Below are 22521 nucleotides of genomic sequence, written 5' to 3' on the forward strand. Positions count from 1 at the left end.
CGCATCAAGTCTTTGATTTTTAACCCTACGAGTTTTTAAACACTAATCCATATTATTATAGTTAATGACCTCACTGGGCCTCATTTACTAGTCCTGCTGACCACAGCAGCCAATCACAGCGCAGCAGCTTGGATTTTTCCATACTGTTTTTTAGTAGTTAGTTGCTGAGCCCTGATTGGCTGCTCTGGGTGACGAGGTCAAATGGATTTGTTATTATACAACCTACTTTTTGTAAACTTTGTTTTATGTTGTCTATTAATGACTGTTTTACGCGTCTGCCGTGTAGCAACATTAACATTCTGTACAGAAATATCATTTACCACTTTCTTTTTTATTTCCTTTTTTACTTTCATTCTGAAATTGTATCGTAATTGCTAATTCAGCCATGTAAAGCGGATTTGGTCACATCAGTCTGACGCCGGCTGGTCGAATGTATCTCACTGTATATGTCACTTGTCTCCTCACCCCATTATAATATAAAACTTAGCTCAAATAAAAGCCAGTGCTCACCAATGGTGAGACCAGGGATTGGACGCAGCGGTCACATGCACTTGTCACATGATCATGCTGGGGGGGGTGGAGTGTTGTGGAGGGCAGCGGCAGGGGAAGTGAAAGAGGTGAATGTAGCCTTTTTTTTTACTGCATATAAGGGGGCATTATTACTGAGTCAGGGCATAAAGGTATATGAGGATTCGGTGCATTGAAGGTCGTACAGTTATTTGATGTGGTCATAAGGGGGTATTATTACTAGGTGGAGAAATAAGACATTATTACTGAGTGAGTGAACAGGAGGGTATTCTGGCTCAGCGGGGGCATTATTACTGAGTGAGTGAACAGGAGGGTATTCTGGCTCAGCGGGGGCATTATTACTGAGTGAGTGAACAGGAGGGTATTCTGGCTCAGCGGGGGCATTATTACTGAGTGAGTGAACAGGAGGGTATTCTGGCTCAGCGGGGCATTATTACTGAGTGAGTGAACAGGAGGGTATTCTGGCTCAGCGGGGGCATTATTACTGAGTGAGTGAACAGGAGGGTATTCTGGCTCAGCGGGGCATTATTACTGAGTGAGTGAACAGGAGGGTATTCTGGCTCAGCGGGGGCATTATTACTGAGTGAGTGAACAGGAGGGTATTCTGGCTCAGCGGGGGCATTATTACTGAGTGACATTATTAACAGGGGCATTATTCCTAATTGTGGGCAAAAGTTGGTGAAATGACTTGTGGGAGGATGAAAGAGGCATTATTACTAACTAGCAGCATAAAAAGGGCATTACTGCTGAGTGCGGGGGGCACTAAAAGTGGCACTTACCATGTGGGACCCGCAGGGGTCTAAACAAGGAGAGTACTATTACTGTGTGTGGAACCACAGGTGCCATAATTACTGTCTGGTGTATTATGGATGGGGAGATTGTGTAGAGGTGTGAAAATTGAAGAAATACAAGTAAGCTTACTAGAAAATTGAGGAGCCAAAGATGTCTGTGTGCTAAAGTCTGCGGAGACAATTCTTGTTTTTGCCATTTATCTCATATCTATCTATCTATCTATCTATCTCATATCTATCTATCCATCTCATATCTATCTATTTTCTATCAATTTATCTCATATCTATCTATCTCCTCTCTATCTCATATCTATCTATCTCATATCTATCTATCTCCCTCATATCTATCTATCCCCTATCTATCTATCTCCTATCTATCTATCTATCTATCCATCTCATATCTATCTATCTATCTCATATCTATCTATCTATCTCATATCTATCTATCTCATATCTATCTATCTATCTCATATCTATCTATCTATCTATCTATCTCATATCTATCTATCTCATATCCATCTATCTATCTATCTCCTATCTATCTATCTAGCTATCTATCTATCTATCTATCTCATATCTATCTATCTCATATCTATCTATCTCATATCTATCTATCTCCCTCATATCTATCTATCCCCTATCTATCTATCTCCTATCTATCTATCTATCTATCTATCTATCTATCCATCTCATATCTATCTATCTCATATCTATCTATCTATCTATCTATCTCATATCTTTCTATCTCCTATCTATCTATCTCCTATCTATCTATCTATCTATCTATCTATCCATCTCATATCTATCTATCTCATATCTATCTATCTCCTATCTATCTATCTCCTATCCATCTATCTATCTATCCATCTCATATCTATCTATCTCATATCTATCTATCCATCTCATATCTATCTATCTCATATCTATCTATCTCCTATCTATCTATCTCCTATCTATCTATCTATCTATCCATCTCATATCTATCTATCCCATATCTATCTATCTCCTATCTATCCATCTCCTATCTATCTATCTATCCATCTCATATCTATCTATCTCATATCTATCTATCTATCTCATATCTATCTATCTATCTCATATCTATCTATCTCATATCTATCTATCTCCCTCATATCTATCTATCCCCTATCTATCTATCTCCTATCTATCTATCTATCTATCCATCTCATATCTATCTATCTCACATCTATCTATCTATCTATCTATCTCATATCTTTCTATCTCCTATCTATCTATCTATCTATCTCATATCTATCTATCTATCTATCTCATATCTATCTATCTCATATCTATTCATCTCATATGTATCTATTTTCTATCAATTTATCTCATATCTATCTATCCATCTCATATCTATCTATCTATCTATCTATCCATCTCATATCCATCTCATATCTATCTATCTATCTATCTATCTATCTATCTATCTATCTATCTATCTATCTATCCATCTCATATCTATCTATCTCATATCTATCTATCTCCTATCTATCTCCTATCTATCTATCTCCTATCTATCTCCTATCTATCTATCTATCTATCTATCTATCTCATATCTATCTATCTATCTATCTATCTATCCATCTCATATCTATCTATCTCATATCTATCTATCTCCTATCTATCTCCTATCTATCTATCTCCTATCTATCTCCTATCTATCTATCTATCTATCTATCTATCTATCTATCTATCTATCTCATATCTATCTATCTATCTATCCATCTCATATCTATTTATCTATCTATCTCATGTCTATCTAATATATTTCTAGCTGATTTTGTATATCAAAGCCTATATATTCTAGCATAGTAATGGACAATCACTTTCTGACTAAGGTTGGTCTGTAGGCCTCTCCGATTTACTCATTTACAACAGTGGAGTTCTTCTCAAACAGGTCAATGAGCCGTCATCACTTGGGAGCTCTCCAATGTACTGAATACCACATAGGCCAATCTAAGGCTCTCAGAAACAATCTGTGGCTCCATGTGTTGTTCTGCCCTATAAGATCTGTACCTCTATGCTATAGAACATTCTGGATGTTGTGAGTCAGAAATGACGTGCGGAGGGTTTGAGGTTTTAGGGGAGACTATTGTTTTCCATGATGAAGCACTTTGTTCTGATGAGCTGGTATATTATTTTATATGATGTCTCCTCTCCCGGTCACTATGCCCCTCCGTCTGCCAGCTACGGACCTCAATGTGTTCACACTACATTATTCCACTACATGCCAGGTTCCCCGGTGTGATCCCAGCTCAGAGCGTCTTGCTCTCTCATTTGCCTTCAACAGACCTGACTTCTACCTTGTTGTGCCAAAATTGCAACTTCTTGAAGCCAGAATTCTAGCACAAGAGGATTAATTCATGTTACTTCACTTCCAAAGACATCCATTTGGGCAGGACTCAGTGGTGGGGTTTTGTGTTTTGCTATGGGGTCCTATTTCTCCTGTTTCTGCTCCTAAGTCTCTTGCTCTTCCTAAGCTGCTTGAGTCATCGCTGACGTCCCGCTCAGCTGGGAACACAATCAGTTACATATCATATCAGGAAATGGAAAAACTATGATGAGCAGGATGAATCCATGTACGTAATAATCTGATGTGTCTCTGAAAGTGTTGTCCTCTTCCTCTTCCAGAAGAAGCACCAGACTGTTTGCTCGCTACTCCTCTCCTTCAATGCTCCTTCTACCGGGTCCCCTGACAATACAGGGAGCCTGTCATCCGTTTTTTACATAGTAGGCTACCAGCACCGCATGAACAATGCTGTTACGGGTATTCACAAAGCTACATTGTTGTAAATGATGTTTCAAGCAGGGTTTTATTTGTCCGGTGTGGGCCAGACTGTCCATGGCGGGCTAACCAGAACCTTGAGGATCTCCCCAAAGACACCTCTCCCTATGCCGGATATGTGGAGACGTTCTCTACGCATGGCTCTGGGATTTAAATCTCATGTTAGCACCAGGACTGGTTCTGGTGCCGTATCGTTTTATTCTGCTGATGTGCTTTTGGACCTCGTCGGGGATTCTTTTTAAAAAGCAATTTTTGTTACAATTAATTCTTATTATATTTTATGCTACTTTTTATGTTCATCTGTACTAAATATTAATGCCTCTTAAGAGAGCGATTTGCTGAGTCTAGTCTATACGTTGTGGTTTATTGAGCATCTGGCTCCTCAGGCATTCTGAGAAACAGGATTTCCAGCATGCTTTCTTTGACCCCCGCCCCCCCAACCTGAAGAGCCAGAGGCCTCTTGTACCCGACCTAAAACCATCCCAGATCTTTGTAAGTCAACATATACAGGACAACATCAGCATGCAAGTGTTTCTATCAGGAATCTGGGGCAGAGACAATACTTGCTGAAGTCTCTTTAATATGGCAGACATGACAGCCAATCCTGATCCAGACTTTGCTCACGCTCTGTAGAAAAGAGAAAGTCTGATCATCACACTTAAGAATTGAGACAAAACGGCTTCTAGTCAAGCACAACATCCATTTTGTACAATGCAAGAAGAGCATGACACTAAGTGCAGAGGGTACACACTGATCCAGCTTTTATGTTACGTTCACACTCTGTAGGCCAAGCGCCTTCATCCATGGAACAAACGGCCATTTTGAACCAACCCACGCGTCCTTCCAGTGATGAAGGAGCTTTTGGCGACCCGCTTGCCGTCACAAGAACTATGCAATGTATGCACGAAGACATGGTTAAGGGTTTTTTTTTTTGTTTCTTGAAAGACAAGCAGAGTCTGGTTGGGGCTGACTGTCATGTACCCAAGGTAATGGTAACTAGCGGACACTGCATCCCACAGGGTGCTGTGGATGCTGGTAAACTCCAGAGATGCGGCTTATTGGGATATTGTACACAATGGAAACAAGGCTCTAACACACAAAGGTGGACACATTCTAAAACAAAGGCCTATTACTGAAACACCTTATGCCACTTGTGCTGGCTTCAAGAGAAGAAAAATCAAGAAATGCAGACAGGTAGATGTTTGTGCAATATTTATTCCCAAAAGTGAGACAAATTTTCTTTATTTTTTTAGCGAATCCCTAAATTCCTCTTAGTTGTGGCATATAAGTCACACAACTGTTAGTTGAAGGTTGGACTTGGAATCACCATTTGGTGGTTGTCCCACCTATCATTCATTTATCACCCATCCTGTGGTTTAGGTGATGAACATCCTTTGTTGGACAAACCTTGTAAATGAGGTCATCGCTCTTGGACAACGACGTATAGCCTGTCTCACGAAGAGAATGCAGCTGATAGTGGCAGCATCGAGTGCATCACTCCTCCGCTTGTGGTTGGGAATTGGCCACCTGTCCTCTTCTTGACTCTCCACTGGTCAACATAGATCGTCAGGTGATCAGCACCAATGGCGGTTATCATAGGTGCTGGGATGGGGATAGCTGGCCAATCCCCAACAACAAAGTCCTAGCTTGGGGCTGCTAGGACATCTGAAACCCCCGTTCAGAAGTCTTGTACTATAAATGTGATATATCTTTTTAATTCCTCTTTCTGACAAAATATAAAACTTTTTGAGGCTCCACTCACCTACAGAATGGTAAAGGAGAGTTTTTGGAAAGGACAATTTGAGTAGAGAAGCTGAAAATTTGAAGTCTCATGACTAGGTCTCCTAGAACGTTGTTATCCAACCCTAGTCGTGAATGTACTAGCTCTCACAGATACAGTATATCTCATATCTACACTGGAAATGATAAAATAATGGACAAGCATTTCAATGTGGATGGTGGGATCATCTAATCAAACCTAATATGTTCATCCAAGGACCACCTCTATATATTAATTCTCTACCATTTGCTATTGACCTGCAGTATTAATGACGTCTCCTATAATTAACCTCCATACTTCGAAAATATTAATGTTCTTAAATACAAGTATTTAAAAGAAATGTATTTGGTGACAAGTGATCTGTCAATGCAAAGTCAACAGGACACTCACTGTTTGGATTGGTTGTCCTCGCTTACGTCCACCAGCTGTATGGTGGGTGAGCATGCTTAGATCACTCAGCGCTGTCCTCATCCACACCAAAGCTATAACATCTGAAACCAGCCCTCCTCTGCCTGACAGCCACATGTGGCCAGGCTGATACCAGTCCACCAACCAAGACGTTCAGAGGAGCCTCATCAGAGAGGGATGAAGGAGCAAACAGGCCTGATAAAAGCTTATGCAAGTACTATAAATTTGTATGATATGTTGATCTGGATACCTATAAAATATAAAAACTATCAGAAGACAACCCCTTTAAAGGGACTAGATCACCATTTTTGTTTTTGTTTTACTAATTAAAAACCAGATGCAGAAATATTTTCTATTTCTCCAACCTGTTTAGTTTTGCTAAAAACAAAGCAAATTCGACAAGTGAACAATTTATCGGTCAGTGCCCTGTCACTGACTATCATCCGAATTAGCTGTTTTCAGTGGTAATTTGGGTGATAATTGCCCATGTAGAGGTGCCTTTAGACTAGTGATGTACCACCAGGGCTCAACATTCATTGGGTAGTCCAAGAATCACGATGGCCATCTTGGAAGAATGAAGGGGGACCCCAAGTAGAAGTAGATTTCTGGCAGAACAGGGGGAAAGGATGGCAGTAGGAGATAGAACTGATGGTCACTGGACAGACTTTGGCCAAAGACTGGAAGGTTTCTTTAGGTTACGTGACGGTTGAATTTAGATCTGTATCTCATGGTGAGCTAGACCGATATCTCACTACCAGATCTATTACATCTGAAGGAGTCACCTTGGAAAGTAAAGTCATGTGAAGGTGAACCTCCCTGTAAACATCCTACTCATCACCGGGGAATTATGATTCTCCCTGAGTCTTGTAATTACATAAAAGTGAATAATTAATCTGCCATATTTCTGGAGTGCATTATTTTTAATTTAGACATGTATCCTTTGAGTCGTAAAATAAAAGTTTGTCCTTCAAAGAGCTACATGTATCCTTCCAAGGAGCTTCCATCCATGTACTTCACCAGGAAAAGAGTCATTTAGCAGTAAATTTATAATTCACAGTATGCCGAAATAAGATAGAACTTTGTTCCTGCCGCGTTCCATCGGGGTTCAAGACTTGTTGAGATCTGCGTAAACAATGGAGCTATCAAATCTCTCATGGCTCCGTTAAAGACGATTGGAACAGACGGACGGTCCTTAACCACTTAGGGACTGGAGATTTATCATTTTTTTTGTCCCCGCCCTCCAAGAACCATATATTTTTTTTTTTTTTACATTACGTTTTGTCGGATGAGTTGTAGTTTGTAATCGTACCATTTAATGTATGGAAAAACTTTTTAAAATGTTTAAGTGGGAAGAAACTTGAAAAAATGCAATTGTGACATTTTTGGTAGGTTTAGTTTTTATGGTATTCGCTGTGCAGTAAAAATGAAATATGACTTTTTCTCCGTGGGTCAGTATTAGAGATGAGCGAATATACTCGTTTCGAGTAATTACTGGATCGAGCACCACGATTTTTGAGTACTTCCGTACTCGGGTGAAAAGATTTGGGGGGCGCCGGGGGGCGGTGTGGCGGAGCAGGGGGTAGCAGCAGGGAACAGGGGGGAGCCCTCTCTCTCTCCCTCTCCCCCCCACTCCCCGCTGCAACCCCCCACTCACCCACGGCGCCCCCCGAATCTTTTCGCCCGAGTATGGAAGTACTCGAAAATCGCGGCGCTCGGACGATAAACGGGCGTCTCCGAGTAGGTTCGCTCATCTCTAGTCAGTATGGTCACGGTGATACCAAATTTCCATAGTTTTTAAAATGTTTTTCTATTTTTAAAAACTATGCAATTTTTTGTTCTTGAACTAAAATTGTTTCCCATCGCCGTCATTCTGAGACTCGTAACGTTTGTATTTTTTTGTCATTTGGGTGGCGTGAGGGCTAATTTTTAGCGGGGTGATCTGTAGTTTTTACTATTATCACTTTTGGAAACATACATCATTTTGATCACTTTTTATTGCATTTTTGCGGAGCCAGGATACAAATAATAAGAAAAAACACAATTCTGGGATTCTGTATTTTTTTTTAATTTTCGTCCTTCACTGAATCGGATAAATATTGTGACATTTTAATAGTTCAGACTTTTACATACACTGCTATACCAAACATATGGGGGGTTTGAATGACTTTTTATGTGAAAACAGGTAAATTGTTTTTTGTTTTTTTTTACTTTTAATATTTTTAATCTGTTCACAAAACTTTATTCCTTTTGTTTACACTTTTATTTAGTCTCCACAAGTGACTTTAACTTGTGAATATTTGATTGCTTTTTCTATTTACTTTAGTATTGCAGTAAGTAGTGATTTTTTTTATGTTGCCTTTTAAGCCCTGCTATGGGCAAGACTTGATAGACATCTATACATGGCAGCCCTGGGAGTCTTCAGTAGGCTTCGGGCTACAATGTTAGCGTATCTGCACACCCAGATTGCACTTCATGGTGCACCGAATGGGTGTGGGTAGGGGTCCCCTCTCCCGTTGACTGTTTAGACGTGGTCAGATTTGACCTCGGCATCTAAACAGTTAGTTGCTGTGTTGGCAGGTAACTCTGATCGTGGTAGTTACTAGCGGCTCTAAGCTATCAGACACAGCTGATAGCCGCTGGATATGACTTGGCTCCCCAGCCCCCTCCATACACACTTCAGGACCACAGGACGTTGATATGTGTTCGGCGGTTCTGAAGTAGTTATGGTGCCCATACATCTTCAACAACTCTTGCCCAAATGATCATGAAGCTGAAAGCTGTTTACCCCGGCTGCCTCATACACACAAATGCCCGGTTGGGTCAAGCATTCATGTGTTTAGGGCGGTAAGCCACCATCACAGCTTTGGCGGTAGCTTATCTCCTTGGGAACAGAAGGATTAGTCATTGAGAATCCAAAGTTCCCGATCCTTCTTTCCTCCACCATCATTTGTCAGGGGAAAGTTGAGCTGCCCCCATACACATTAGAGATTTGTCTGGACCTGCCTTTATCTGCCGGTTCAGTCAACTAAATAGTAATGTATGTGGGGGCCTTTAAGATAGCCGATCAATGTTAGATAGGATTGGGTCCAACCACTAGGACCACTGTGGATCATCATTAACAGATCTGAGCTGCAATACACAGCAACATGTATAGACGAATGGATAAACAATCAATGTTCTAACACAGATGATTGATGCAATAGAGTGCACATGTATGTTTTAGTCCCCTCCGAAGGGAATCTGTCACCACCACCTTACCCCTAAAACTAGCTTTACTGGCTGCCAGGGGATGAGAAATCAATCCCTTCTAATGTCCTCTATTTTCCTAATGAGCCCATGTATCTCTGAAATTAGGTTTCAAAGTTATCCCGTGTCAAATGCAAATGAGCAGAGAAGAGTCACCTGGCCAAGAAGAGTCATGATTATTCATAAGCTGCTAAGCTAACCACACCCCCTTCCTCTTGATAGGCAGCTTGTTGCATCCTTGTCTTAAAGGAGAAGGAGGTTGTGGTTAGCTCAGAAGCTCATGAATCAGCAGGACTCCTCTCAGCCAAATGACTCTTCTCTGTCAATCTGCATACTGGAAGGGGTAACTGTGAAACCTAATGGCCGGAGTATATGAACTGATTAGGAAGAGAGAGAGTATTAAAACCAATTAACTTTTCATCCCTTCCGAGGCAGTGAAGTTAGTTTTAGCGGTGACAGGTTCCCTTTAAGAACAGAAGCCATGATGGCAGTATCAGAGGCTCAATTCTTTTTGCTACTAATGTCTGTTGGTTATTATCTCACTCAGTTAGGGAAGTTAATAGGAAAATATGATTGATGAGCGATTAACTGGATGATGTCCTGTTGTATTGGGATAAGATAATTTATAATGTACGCTGCAGACAGTCATCAGCCATACAGGACGTCTGGCTCTCAGGATTATTGCTGATATATACAGTCTGGGCCCGAATCTACATGAGATATTAGAGATGAGCCTTTTTAATATCGGATTTGCACAATGAAACAGAGATACAGTTTTGTCCTTGGAAGAAGGATCTTCTTTATTATAACTTTTTTGTTATAGGATAACTCCATTGTTATATAGTTCTTGTTTCAAGTAATGTACAGTACCTAAAACATACATAATACTGTCCTACCTTAATTACCTTTTGTATATAGTTCTGAGTGGACTTAAAGCATACCTTTGTTTTAGGTGACTTTGTAGAATAAGCTACCAGCAGATGCAAAAGTGACTACTAGCTGCAGCAGCCTCTCTATGTTTCTCTAATTCAGATCAACTTCTTCCTTTACCCTCCTCTCTTCATAGACTTCTATGGTCAGAATGCCAGTGTGTGTCTCTCTGCAGCTCCTCCTCCCTCTCTCCTCCTATTCTCCATAGACGTCTATCAGCAGCAGTTCCTCCCTCCTCCTCTTACCCCTCTTTCTCCCCACAGACTTTTATGTACAGCATGTTTGTATGTTCCTATCTGTAGCTCCTCACTCCTATTACCCCCTCTTCTCTTCATAGACTTTTATAGCCTGCGTATCTGTGTGTTCCTCTCTGAAGTTCCTCACTCCTCCTACCCCCTATTCTTTCCATAGACTTCTATGAGCAGCATGTATGTGTCTCTCTGCAGCTCCTCCTCCCTCTTCCCCCTCTGTAGACTTTTATGGACAGCTTGTTACCCGATCTGTCATTGAGCGGCTAGTCCTTCTTGTGTTTATCAAGAAAAATTTTAGCAGATTTTCAAAGTGAGTGAGCATTAATTTAGGAGGGAGGAAGGGAGCCTAATAAGGGATTTAAAAGGTGCTTTTCTCTAATACGAAATATCCAAACTGTCATATATCCACCAGTCCTAGTACTATTGATATATGCAAAGTATGTTGAAACAACAATGCCCACTTAAGATGGTTTAGAGGGTGACCTATATGTCTACATATTTAAAGGGGTTGTCCAGGATGGTACAAAAAGTTTAGAAGTGGATAGTAAAATAAAAATATCCAAAATGTATTCTTAGATGCAATATGTTTACAATACATTATACTTCAGAAGAGAGTAACAGCGAGAATACTCTCTGTCTTTATGTTCTTCTCTCAGATTAAGACATTACTTGGTGAGATAATAACTATTAACACATGGTCGATAAGCTTTCTCAAGTTCCTTCTCAGAAGGGTCAGAGCTATCCACTTTGAGCCCCACCAGAGGAGATGAGACTGTGGTCCCACCATCCAGCTACACAGAACAGGTGAATTACTTCTTGACCCCATTGGCCATGCTGTGGCTGGAGCCTAGCCCCCTGGAGGATCCTTCTGTCCTTTGGTGGGTCAGTTCGACCCTCATCCCTCTAGGAAAAGGTCTCCTAAAGAACAACTGTAGTATAGTTTGTTAAAAAAGTGTAGAGGGTATGATGATATCTTGGAGATGTATTAGGGATGGATCAGATGGGACTTTGAGAGAACCAAATAATTATCCACCAAAATGTCTATCAAAAACAGGAGAACTCAACGTTTTCCCGTTTTCTCTGTACACAACATAAATTAATACATGCTTTGAGGTTAGTATCTGTATATTGACTCATCTCTGAGGAAATCTATGCCTGAGTATGGTTGGTTGGTTGAGTATCTCAGTCGATCCTAACCACCATCCAGTCGTGAATTGGGCAACATCAATAATTGGTAAGCTGTCTACCATATGCAGACCTCCTTTAGGCCAATGGATACCTTTGGGGTGAAAAGAAGACATTGTACTATGTGTAGTTCTTGAATTTACAAAGACCCTATTAGTAATCACACTCCAAGACTGGGTTAAGGTCCATCACCTTATATCTTCTGCCCTCCAGTTAATCCACATTTGATGGTTAAAGAGTTCTATTTACATGGTTGATACCCAATTCAAACACATTTAGAAGATATTCCCCCGTTACAAGACGTGTGACATTACGTCATCTATGGTGCGCCTATAGTCTGCCGTTACAGTAAGTAGGCATAGCCATCTCTTTCCACTTACATGACATTAAAACATGGCATTCCAGTAAGCTGGCATAAGGGTTTACAGTTTATCATGGGTGGTACGGCAGTGGAGTTTACCAGCACAGAAGGCCCCAAGCAGACTGTGGGAAGTGTCTGACAATCAAGTTGTGACCTTAGTACCTTGTTGCATGAGAGCTCCAACTCCAAACCAGAAACTATTTAGCAAAGTAAAATTGTTTTCCACGACATCTGAGTCAGGGTTGCACGGGTGTGGGTTATACCACTCGTATGGGGTGAACCTGTGGTTTTTAACAGAGACAGTCTGTAAACATCAGATAAATACAAAGCATCAGCAGACTTGCTTAAACAGTATGAAAGAAGAGAAGGAATGAAGTATTACTATAGATATGAAGCATTTCACAAGCTGTAGTTGCAGAAGAATACATTGTGACGATGGCTAAAAGAGCTGCCAGCAGAGCTGAGACAATTCGTTTCGGTTAGGTCTGAGGGCACAGGCCTAGATGTACGAATTCCTTTCATTGAATTCAGGCAAAAATTGTGTCAGGATCTGCTGCAGTCATAACAGATTGTATCAGTTTTACCTGGAATGTTACTTTTAAAGCTTCCCTCCAGTTCCGACAGACCAAGATGGCCACACCATGTTTCTGAATAAGTGATACATATTGTGAATTGGTAGTCTAGAGGCAGCATGTCTCTGCAGCCCGTTCCTCCTCCCTCCTCCTCTCTCCATAGACTTCTGTGGGCAGCAAGTCTGTGTGCTTCACGACAGCTCCTCTGCCCTTCTCTCTCCTTAGACTTCTATGGGTAACATGTGCCTCTCTGCACTTCTTCCCTCCTCTTGCCCTCTTTTCTCTCCATAGACATCTATGAGAATGTATTTGAATGTCTTTCTGCAGCTACTCCTTCCTCCTTTCCCTCCATAGACTTCTATGGGCAACTTGAACAGCAATGGCCAATGAAAAATGTGTATTAGGTAGTCAGAGAAGCGGTGCAGCCATCTTGGTTTTTCCGGGACCGTGGGTTGCTTTAATGTATGCAGAGGTTTTTTCTTGGTAAATATTTCATCAAGCTCATTCAATCAAGTTCCTCTCTGTCAATCATGTCCAAGGAACTAGAAAAGTATGATATATGCTCTACGCCCAACACTACATTAGGCAAGCTAAGCCTCTTGATGGAGGGTGATCCGTGGGTCTAAAAAGTGACAATCTTTTTTGAATTTTTTTTGCACAAACAATACTTGACAGATTCCTCCAACAGAGTGGAGAAAAGATGATTTCTAAAAGCCATCCTGCGCATTAAAATCTGTTCATTCAAAAGTAGGACAAAAGATTGACTAACACGTCTGCACATCTGGATCAGCAAAAGATCCCCCGCTGCATTGTCATTTCCTGTCTTCTAAATGTGTTGATGAAGCAGTAGCTATGCAACTGTCTCTAAATGGATCCATTGTAGTTGGTCAACTGACCACATTGCTTAGCCCAGCATTGTTTGGGTAGCAATTTCTCACTGGTAGTCTCCATTTAAATACTCTTGGCTTCTTCGGTGTGGTGAGAGCAGTAACTGTGTTTAATGCAGTATTTCTTGTTTGGCTCTAGTATCTTGTTGCTATCTTGTTCTTGTTAGTGCAGTCTTGTTACTTTATGTCTAGTTCAGTCCTTGCTTCCCCATGTATTTTGTCCACAACCTCCTTGTTTGTATTTGTCTAGTTTGGTTTCATAGTTAAACATAGTTTAACTTAACGTTCCCTCATTGTTTCTTAGGGATAGTATTTTAGATAGGGTTACCATAAAGGATATTTGAGGGTTGCTCAGGTACAGAAGTTAGGACCAGTGTCAGGGATAGATTAGGGTGAAACTTATTGAGAGTTAAGGCATCTTTACATGGGGCAATTAGCATCCCAAATAATCACTGGAAGCAGTAAATTCGGTAATAGTCATCCTGTGTACATGTGGCCCCAGACACAGCATTGAGTGAAAGATCACTGACTTGTTGGAGCCGTTTCCTTTATAGCTCAGCTAAAAACAAGCAACTGTCGGCCCATGTAAACAGGTAGTCATCCATCTATGAATGACTGCCTGCTTGCTGTAAATGGAGGCAGGCATGTGGAAGAGATCTCCGGACACTCCACTGTCCACAGGAGCCATAGTCTCTGTGGACAGCTGTCATTCGTCCAGTAAAAAGGTACCTTTAGGGTTAGGCATTGCCAGGTTATTCTTTTTGTTTCCATCAGCCATCTGCTCCATTATCTGATTGTCGTCATCATCCTTCCATTACCATCACCATTCTGTTCTTGACATTAAACTTGTCAACTGACCCAGATGGGCTAAAGGGCACTGGAAAATGGTACCAATGGACCAGGCAAGGATGTAGTCAGACTAACAGGCCCAAGGTCAGGGCAGGCAGAGTTCATACAATATGGTTATCAGGCTAGAGATCAGGGCAGCTGGGAATCAGGTAAGATGTAGTCAGAAAACAAGCTGAGGTCAGGACAGGCAGAGTTTGGGAAAGCTTGGTAATCAGGTAGAGGATCAAAAATGAGTTACAACCAGAAATCAGGAACTCCTTCTCTGGATCACTAGGAACCTTTTGCTCAGGTATCTTCCAGTGAGGGTAAGTGCCTTCAATAAGTTAGGAATGATGGGGATAGGTTGGGAACAGGAAAGCTGGGTGCACGTGCTGTCCTTTAAGAGGTGGGCTGAGAATGTGGGCAGCAACTGAAGAGACAATGTGGAGTCTGCCACACAGAAAGCAAGTGACAAGAGGATGTCAACGGCGTTGGTAAGGGAAGGTAACACAGAGTGCTGCAGACCATAGCAGACAGCCATAACGGAATGAAAGTGTACATGTCTCCCTATCTACATAGGCAAGCAATGTTAGCAAACAAGGCCAGTGTATCTTGCTGCCTTTCTCTTCTACAGGGAGCATACACATGTATGGGGCAACCCCTAGTGGAGGAAGAGGCCCAAGGAATGGAGATGACAACTCCTACTGGACCCTTCATCATGAATGATTGAACCTGTGCAGAACTCCCTCTATATGTAGCCAAGAAACTCTAGGAAATAAGGTAGTGAATACCCAGGAGGGAAAGAATCTGGCTGGACTGGTTGTCCCCATGACCTTGAATGGTTGTTATATGGTTCCATTTTAAATCTTGCTATGGGGCTTCCATGTCTCTATGCATACCCTGGATAATACACAAGTAGCACCAATATGTCTATAATACACACGTGACATTCATACGCCATTAAGCAGAGTTATGTGGCGGAATGTGGTACTTCAATGTCTCGAGTGCAAACAATAACGTCAGTCCTGCATGCATTGACTAGAAGGTGATCTATGGCTTCCCGCTGTGTGATAAATGCAGGCACTAATATATTCCTGTCACAAATATCCTGCGACTTGTTTTCATGTGAGAGTAACGATTCTCTGCTGAAAGGTTTCCAGGACTTCTCTGAAGGATACGGCTGATGCATAATCAAAACCTGCAATCTGATAATGACTTCAAATCCTTTAGTCATTCGTAAGTCCCTGCTTACCAGGGAAGCAAACTGCACGGGCAACACTACTTAGGAGGTAATCAGTAGCTGATATTTGCTTTCACGGGAGGCAACGGCTGCCAGATTACCTTCGACGTGTATTATCAATGGCGACAGCTACAGTGAAGTAGCCTAATATGCATTTACTGGAAAATGGAGGTAATTCTTGTCTGTCTACAAAAGAAGAAAAGGCAGAATGAAATCGGCAATTTCTAAGATAAAAGAACTCTCCAGAGCTTGTTTTACATAATATCTGTACCAAATCTGCATGCAGGGGAGAACCAAAGGTGAACCCTCTCGATATTAGGCACATCTAGGGCCTCAGAGGACCAAAGGGAATTGTTTTGGGGTTTCCACCAGCTGCAAGGCAGGGGAACTTGAAAAACGACTATAGTCTTTGAAAGGATCATTAAGCCGTACGAGTGGTGCCTTATGAATGGGGCTATGGTTGTTGCTGACTATTTTATTATTTATTTGATATTCTGCTATGTCAGTGATTTTAAAGAGGGGAGGGAAATGAGGGGCGGCTCACGGAGTTATAGGCTGGTTGCACACGACCGGGTCGGATTCTGCATGCGGGAGCCCCCAGCGGAATCCAAATCTTGTGCCCAGCCGACATCTGCATGTACCTCTCATATCTTCTTCTTTTCTGTACTGCGGATTGTCCGCACGGTGAGCCATCAGACATGTGCAGTACAGATTTTTTTAACCCCCTGCTTTTCCTAATATAGGATATGCTACAATTTTTCCTCCGCAAAGTTAGCCTGTGCTGCTATGCAGCAGCATGAGGTGCTAGGGATATTCCTCTGTTTGTGCAACTATTCTGCAGTGTGAGGTGCTAAGGATACTTCTCTGTGTGTGCAGCTAGGCTGCAGTGTGAGATGCTACTAATAATTCTCTGTGTGTGCAGCTAGGCTACAGTGTGAGATGCTAGGGATAATCCTCTGTGTGTGCAGCTAGGCTGCAGTGTGGGCAGCTGTGGATATTCCTCTGTGTGCAGCTAGGCTACAGTGTGAGATGCTAGGAATGATCCTCTGTGTGTGCAGCTAGGCTACAGTGTGAGAAGCTAGGGATAATCCTCTGTGTGTGCAGCTAGGCTACAGTGTGAGATACTAGGGATAGTCCTCTGTGTGTGCAGCTAGGCTGCAGTGTGGGCAGCTGTGGATATTCCTCTGTGTGCAGCTAGGCTACAGTGTGAGATGCTAGGGATAATCCTCTGTGTGTGCAGCTAGGCTACAGTGTGAGATGCTAGGGATAATCCTCTGTGTGTGCAGCTAGGCTGCAGTGTGGGCAGCTGTGGATATTCCTGTGTGTGTGCAGCTAGGCTGCAGTGTGAGGAGCTGCGGATACCCCCCAAGTCTGTGCAGTCATGATGTTAGGTGAGGAGCAAGGGATAGTCCCTGGTGTGAGATAAACTGCAGTACAGAGGATTAGCACTACTGGAGTGAGCTTCTCAAAGAGATACACATTTCTTTAGCATAAAGGCTGAGCTGGATACGAGCATTGAAGAGATTCCTGCCTCCTGGTTCCCCTCCTCACTTCTGCCCGACTACTGCCCTGATTACTGGTGATCAGTAAGAACCTTTGACAAAAAGGTTACAAGGGAAAAAGAGGACGTAGATTGAAACCTCAGTTATTGGATAAGAATTTTGAGAAACCTGATATATGGGTACTGGACTTGTAAATCAATACCATTCATGTGAGATCCTCTGTGATGGCCAACCGGTACACAGCCGTTAGTTACCCCAGAACGGGACTTCAACTGTTTATCTGTTTTCTTGTTAGGTATTATTGAAGTTTGTTACTGAAAGCATCCATGTTGGCTTCTGCACCTATGTCAGCTATCCCCAGATTCTCCGTGCTACCAATACCTTCCCAGTTCACTGTGGAAAGCCCAGGCCAGATACCAGGCCCCCTTCACACTCCATGAGAAGCAACTTTTACAGCAATGTCACAAAGAAGTCTCTGTTCTTAAACCAACATACACATTCGCCTGAACCTGCCAATTTCAGTGAGCCGAATGATTCTCTAATGTGTATGTCACCACCCAACTTATTCCTGACAGATGATGTCTGATTCATTTGTTCCCCAGTAGATAAGTTACCACTGGAGCTGTCTGGATGAAGCTTACCTCCCACACAAACTTTAATGCTCACCTGATCTGAACGTTCATGTGTATGGGGGAGTAGGAGAAAACAACTGTTGACTGAAAGATGTGCTATTTTTGGAAAAAGCAGTCATGTTTTTCTAATCCTGAATAAACCCAAATAAATATCAGAGGGATCAGCCCTATTCTCATCCGCACAAGGAAAGACTAAAAGCAGTGGGATGAAACTGAAAGGGAGGAGAAACAGATTAGATATTAGACAGTGAGGGGGATCAATGAGTGGAACAGGTTACCACGGGAGGTGGGGAGTTCTCCTTCAATGGAAGTGTTCAAACAAAGGCTGGACAAATATCTGTCTGGGATGATTTAGTGATTCCTGCACTGAGCAGGGTGTTGGACCCAATGACACTGGAGGTCCCTTCCAACTCTACCATTCTATGATTCCATTTTATGATTCTATGAAAACATCTCTGACTGTCTGTCCACTGTCTCTAACACCATGTCCTCCCTCTATCTCAAACTTAAACCTCCCAAAAATTGACCTTCTCGTTTTTTCACCCTCCATCAACCAACCCCCCTCCAACATCTCCATATCAGTAGCGGGCACCAACATAACCCCTAGACAGCACGCCCCCTGCCTAAGGATCACATTGGACTCGGACCTCTCCTTCACCTCCCACATCCAATCTCTGGCCCGAACATGCCACCTGCACCTCAGGAACATTGCAAAACTCCAGCCATTCCTCACCACGGACACGCTAAAGACACTTGTTGTTGTCCTCATCTATTCCAGACTCGGTTACTGCAACTCACTGCTAACTGGTCCTCCCTGCACCAGACTCTCCCCTCTCCAATGCATACTAAATGCGGCACCTAGACTAATCTTGGTGTCCAGCCGCTTCTCGGACGCCTCTGCACTATTCCAGTGGCTTCCCACGTATCACAGAACTCAATTTAGACTCATTACCCTCACCCACAGAGCTCTCCATGGCGCTGCGCCACCATACATCGCCTCTCTCCTGTCCATACATCACCAGCTCGCTCCGCTCTGCCAACACAGTCAGACTAGACGTCCCCCTAATACGATCCTCACAATGTTGCCTCCAGGACTTCACCAGAGCAGCACCGACCCTATGGAACGCTCTACCCCAAGACATCCGCACAATCCTGGACGCACGGAACTTCAGACGTGCCCTAAAGACCCACTTCTTCAAAGCAGCATACCAACTCCCCTGACCTAGTTCCCCGCCCTGAGACTACTCCCATCATGTACACTCCCTGCCGCCACCCCTCCCTGTACCACCCCACCCCATTCTGATTGAGCTCCCCCATGCAACAAAAGCGCCAGAACAAGTTGGCGCTATACAAACACAGATAATTATTATTACTCTGGACAGACCTAATGATGAAGGGTTAAACAGTAACACATATTCGGCAGAAGCCTCTATTACTCTCAATTATACCCTGTAAAAATCTAAAAACGTAAAAATCAATAAAGATCATTAAAAGAAGAGCTGGGATTTAACCATAACGATCTGGATGATAATTAATTTCTAACACTACCCATGGAGCACTTCTCTACTCATTACCGCGATTTACAGAAGCAGATAGATGTAGCAAATAAGAGATAAGAAGACTTTCTCCTAAGTGGTATAGAACTACAGATCTCCCTGGAATTAGCAAACTTGTCCTCCGGCTGCAGTTAAAGGGATTCTCAGCGGATCCATCGGAGGTAACATATTCATTCATTACTTCCATCAATTAAAAAAAAAAAGATAATTTCTTGGTACAGAAAACTAAAAATGGACCCTTTGAGTCCAGGCAATAATTGGCGAGCCGGCCAGGAACGTCTTTATGCTCCTTCCCACAGCAGGCCGATGGTATTTATAATTGCAAAACTCTTTTAATTGTCAATGTCACAGCAAATACATTTTAATTACTGTTTCCACACTATGATTAATGGGTGGATTTATTAACTCCTATAACTCAGGGGGCTTCGTTTAGCTGGAGTAATGAAACCAGATTGCAATAAACCACTAATTAACAAGTAAATATTCATGGATGACTTTGAACATACTTGGCCAAACAGAAACAGAGTTTTTCTAGTGTTTTTCAATACAAACCCAAGCATGAGGATTGTTCTCTGAGCTGATCCCTATGAAACGACTGGAGTTACCCTGCATAAGATAGGGCTGTTTACCCGGGCGACGGCTGAAGGGCCGCACATTCCTGATAGAAGGGATATAAGTCAAATGTGAAAAAACAAACTGCTTTCTCAGGAAAAAATGACTTTTTGACACAGAATCTTTCTTTTATCTCCTGAAATGCAACAAGTTTACTTGCAGATAATTGGGAAGCGCATTGGTGAGCGGTACCAAGTGACGGAGTTATCTGCTTTGCATCAGGACCGCATTGACAGCAGCAATATCATAGCAGGGGAATGATGATAGCAGGAGAGGAGTGTGCCGGTCCCCAGGGAGGCGGTGGCGGTCCCCTTATGGGGCCATGCTGGTGAAAACAATGCAGAATGATTTAGAGGAACCCGTCATCAGGTATAAGCGGCATAAACTGAGCTACAGTGCTTATAGTCCAGGGGATGTGGAGTCCGGGGAGCCTCTTTTCATACTCAGCCGGTCCCCCATTTCTGTGGTGTCTCCAGGCAAAGTAAGGTGTGTGGGGGGTAAAACCAGCTTGACTCTTTTCAGAGGGATGCGCGAACTCCAACAGAGATGTATGGGAATTCACAAACCTTCCGCAAAGAGTCAAGTTGGTGTGCACACTGATTTTGCCATTGGACACCACAGAAAAGGGGGAGCGGGTGAGTATGAAAGGAGGCTCCGCGGACTCCACATCACCTAAACTACAGGGGTTGTTGAAAGAAAATCCAACACCTAGAGGTTGTCAGATGGAATTAAACTCCCTCTGTGTGATTGTAACATTGATATAAGAAAGTGATTATAATACCAGAGCAAAAGGAGAATTTATTGTGGAAAACTGTGGAGGCTCTAGTACCCTGTTGTACCACCTCTAGCTTGGATACAAGATGTGATACGGGAGGCATGGAGGCTCTAATACCCTGCTGTACCACCTCTAGCTTGGATACAAGATGTGATACGGGGTGTATGGAGGCTCTAGTACCCTGTTGTACCACCTCTAGCTTGGATATAAGATGTGATACGGGAGGCATGGAGGCTCTAGTACCCTGTTGTACCACCTCTAGCTTGGATATAAGATGTGATACGGGAGGCATGGAGGCTCTAGTACCCTGTTGTACCACCTATAGCTTGGATACAAGATGTGATACGGGCGGCCATGGAGGCTCTACTACCATGTTGTACCGCCTCTAGGTTGGATACAATATATGATACAGGGGGCATGAAGGCTCTAGTACCCTGTTGTACCACCTCTAGCTTGGATACAAGATGTGATACAGGCTGGCGTGGAGGCTCTAGTACCCTGTTGTACCGCCTCCTGCTTGCATACAAGATGTGATACGGGGGGCATGGAGGCTCTAGTACCCTGTTGTACCGCCTCTAGCTTGGATACAAGATGTGATACGGGGGGCATGGAGGCTCTAGTACCCTGTTGTATCACCTATAGCTTGGATACAAGATGTGATACGAGCGGCCATGGAGGTTTTAGTACCCTGTTGTACCGCCTGTAGCTTGGATACAAGATATGATATGGGTGGGCATGGAGGCTCTAGTACCCTGTTGTACCACCTCTAGCTTGGATACAAGATGTGATATGGGGGGCATGGAGGCTCTAGTAACCTGTTGTACCGCCTCTAGCTTAGATACAAGATGTGATACAGGTGAGCATGGAGGCTCTAGTACCCTGCTGTACTGCCTGTAGCTTGGATACAAGATGTGATACGGGGGGCATGGAGGCTCTAGTACCCTGTTGTACCACCTCTAGCTTGGATATAAGATGTGATATGGGCTGGCATGGAGGATTTTCAGTGTCCTCTTCTTCTGGACCCACTGACTGTGCTGAGCATCAATGTTGTTCCAAGAGAATTGGCTCGTACGACCAAAGTATGGGAACCATTGTTTGATGATTCTGCTTTCTAGTGATACTTTTGGTCTGACACGGTCTAGGATCGCCTTATTTGTAACCATCTCGGTCCATAATATGTGCAGCATACGCCGCCGGCACCACCGCTCAAGGGCCTCCATCCTTCTTCTGTCTACTCTCTTGAGTGTCCAGCTTCCGCATGCAGATGTAGTTATTGGTAAAATGATTGCATTGATTATTCGGATCTTAGTTGTAATGCTGATGTCTTTGCTCTTTCATATCTTCCTTCCATTGCTCTACGGCCAAGGCTGATTCTTCGTTTGATTTCAGGCCCCGATTCACCGCTGCGGTCCACCTTGGATCCAAGAAAATTGAAATTTTGGACTGATTAAATCTCTTCATTGTCGATTGTTATCCGTCGTACAACATTGCCTGTTGTTGTCACCAAGAAACTGTCGGGCTGTACAAAAAGGAGCCCCTCAATGTTTGCAGTCGTCCCATGTAAAGGTGCCCTTAGTTTTGGGTGCTTGTAGTTGATGACAGGTTCCTTTTAAGGCATAGGTGAGAGTTTT

The 22521-nt window shown here is 42.9% G+C and overlaps 1 protein-coding gene across 1 annotated transcript in view; it reads right to left on the bottom strand.

Moving 5' to 3' along the window:
• Positions 1–22521, bottom strand: part of GRIK1 (glutamate ionotropic receptor kainate type subunit 1) — a 364588-nt gene that overhangs the window by 40650 nt on the left and 301417 nt on the right. The window contains exon 13 of the mRNA XM_066599053.1: positions 12449–12567. Within this exon, the coding sequence (XP_066455150.1) occupies positions 12449–12567 (119 nt within the window). The remainder of the gene's footprint in view (positions 1–12448; positions 12568–22521) is intronic.

This window comes from Eleutherodactylus coqui, chromosome 4 (genome assembly GCF_035609145.1).
Source record: "Eleutherodactylus coqui strain aEleCoq1 chromosome 4, aEleCoq1.hap1, whole genome shotgun sequence".
Lineage (NCBI taxonomy): Eukaryota > Metazoa > Chordata > Amphibia > Anura > Eleutherodactylidae > Eleutherodactylus > Eleutherodactylus coqui.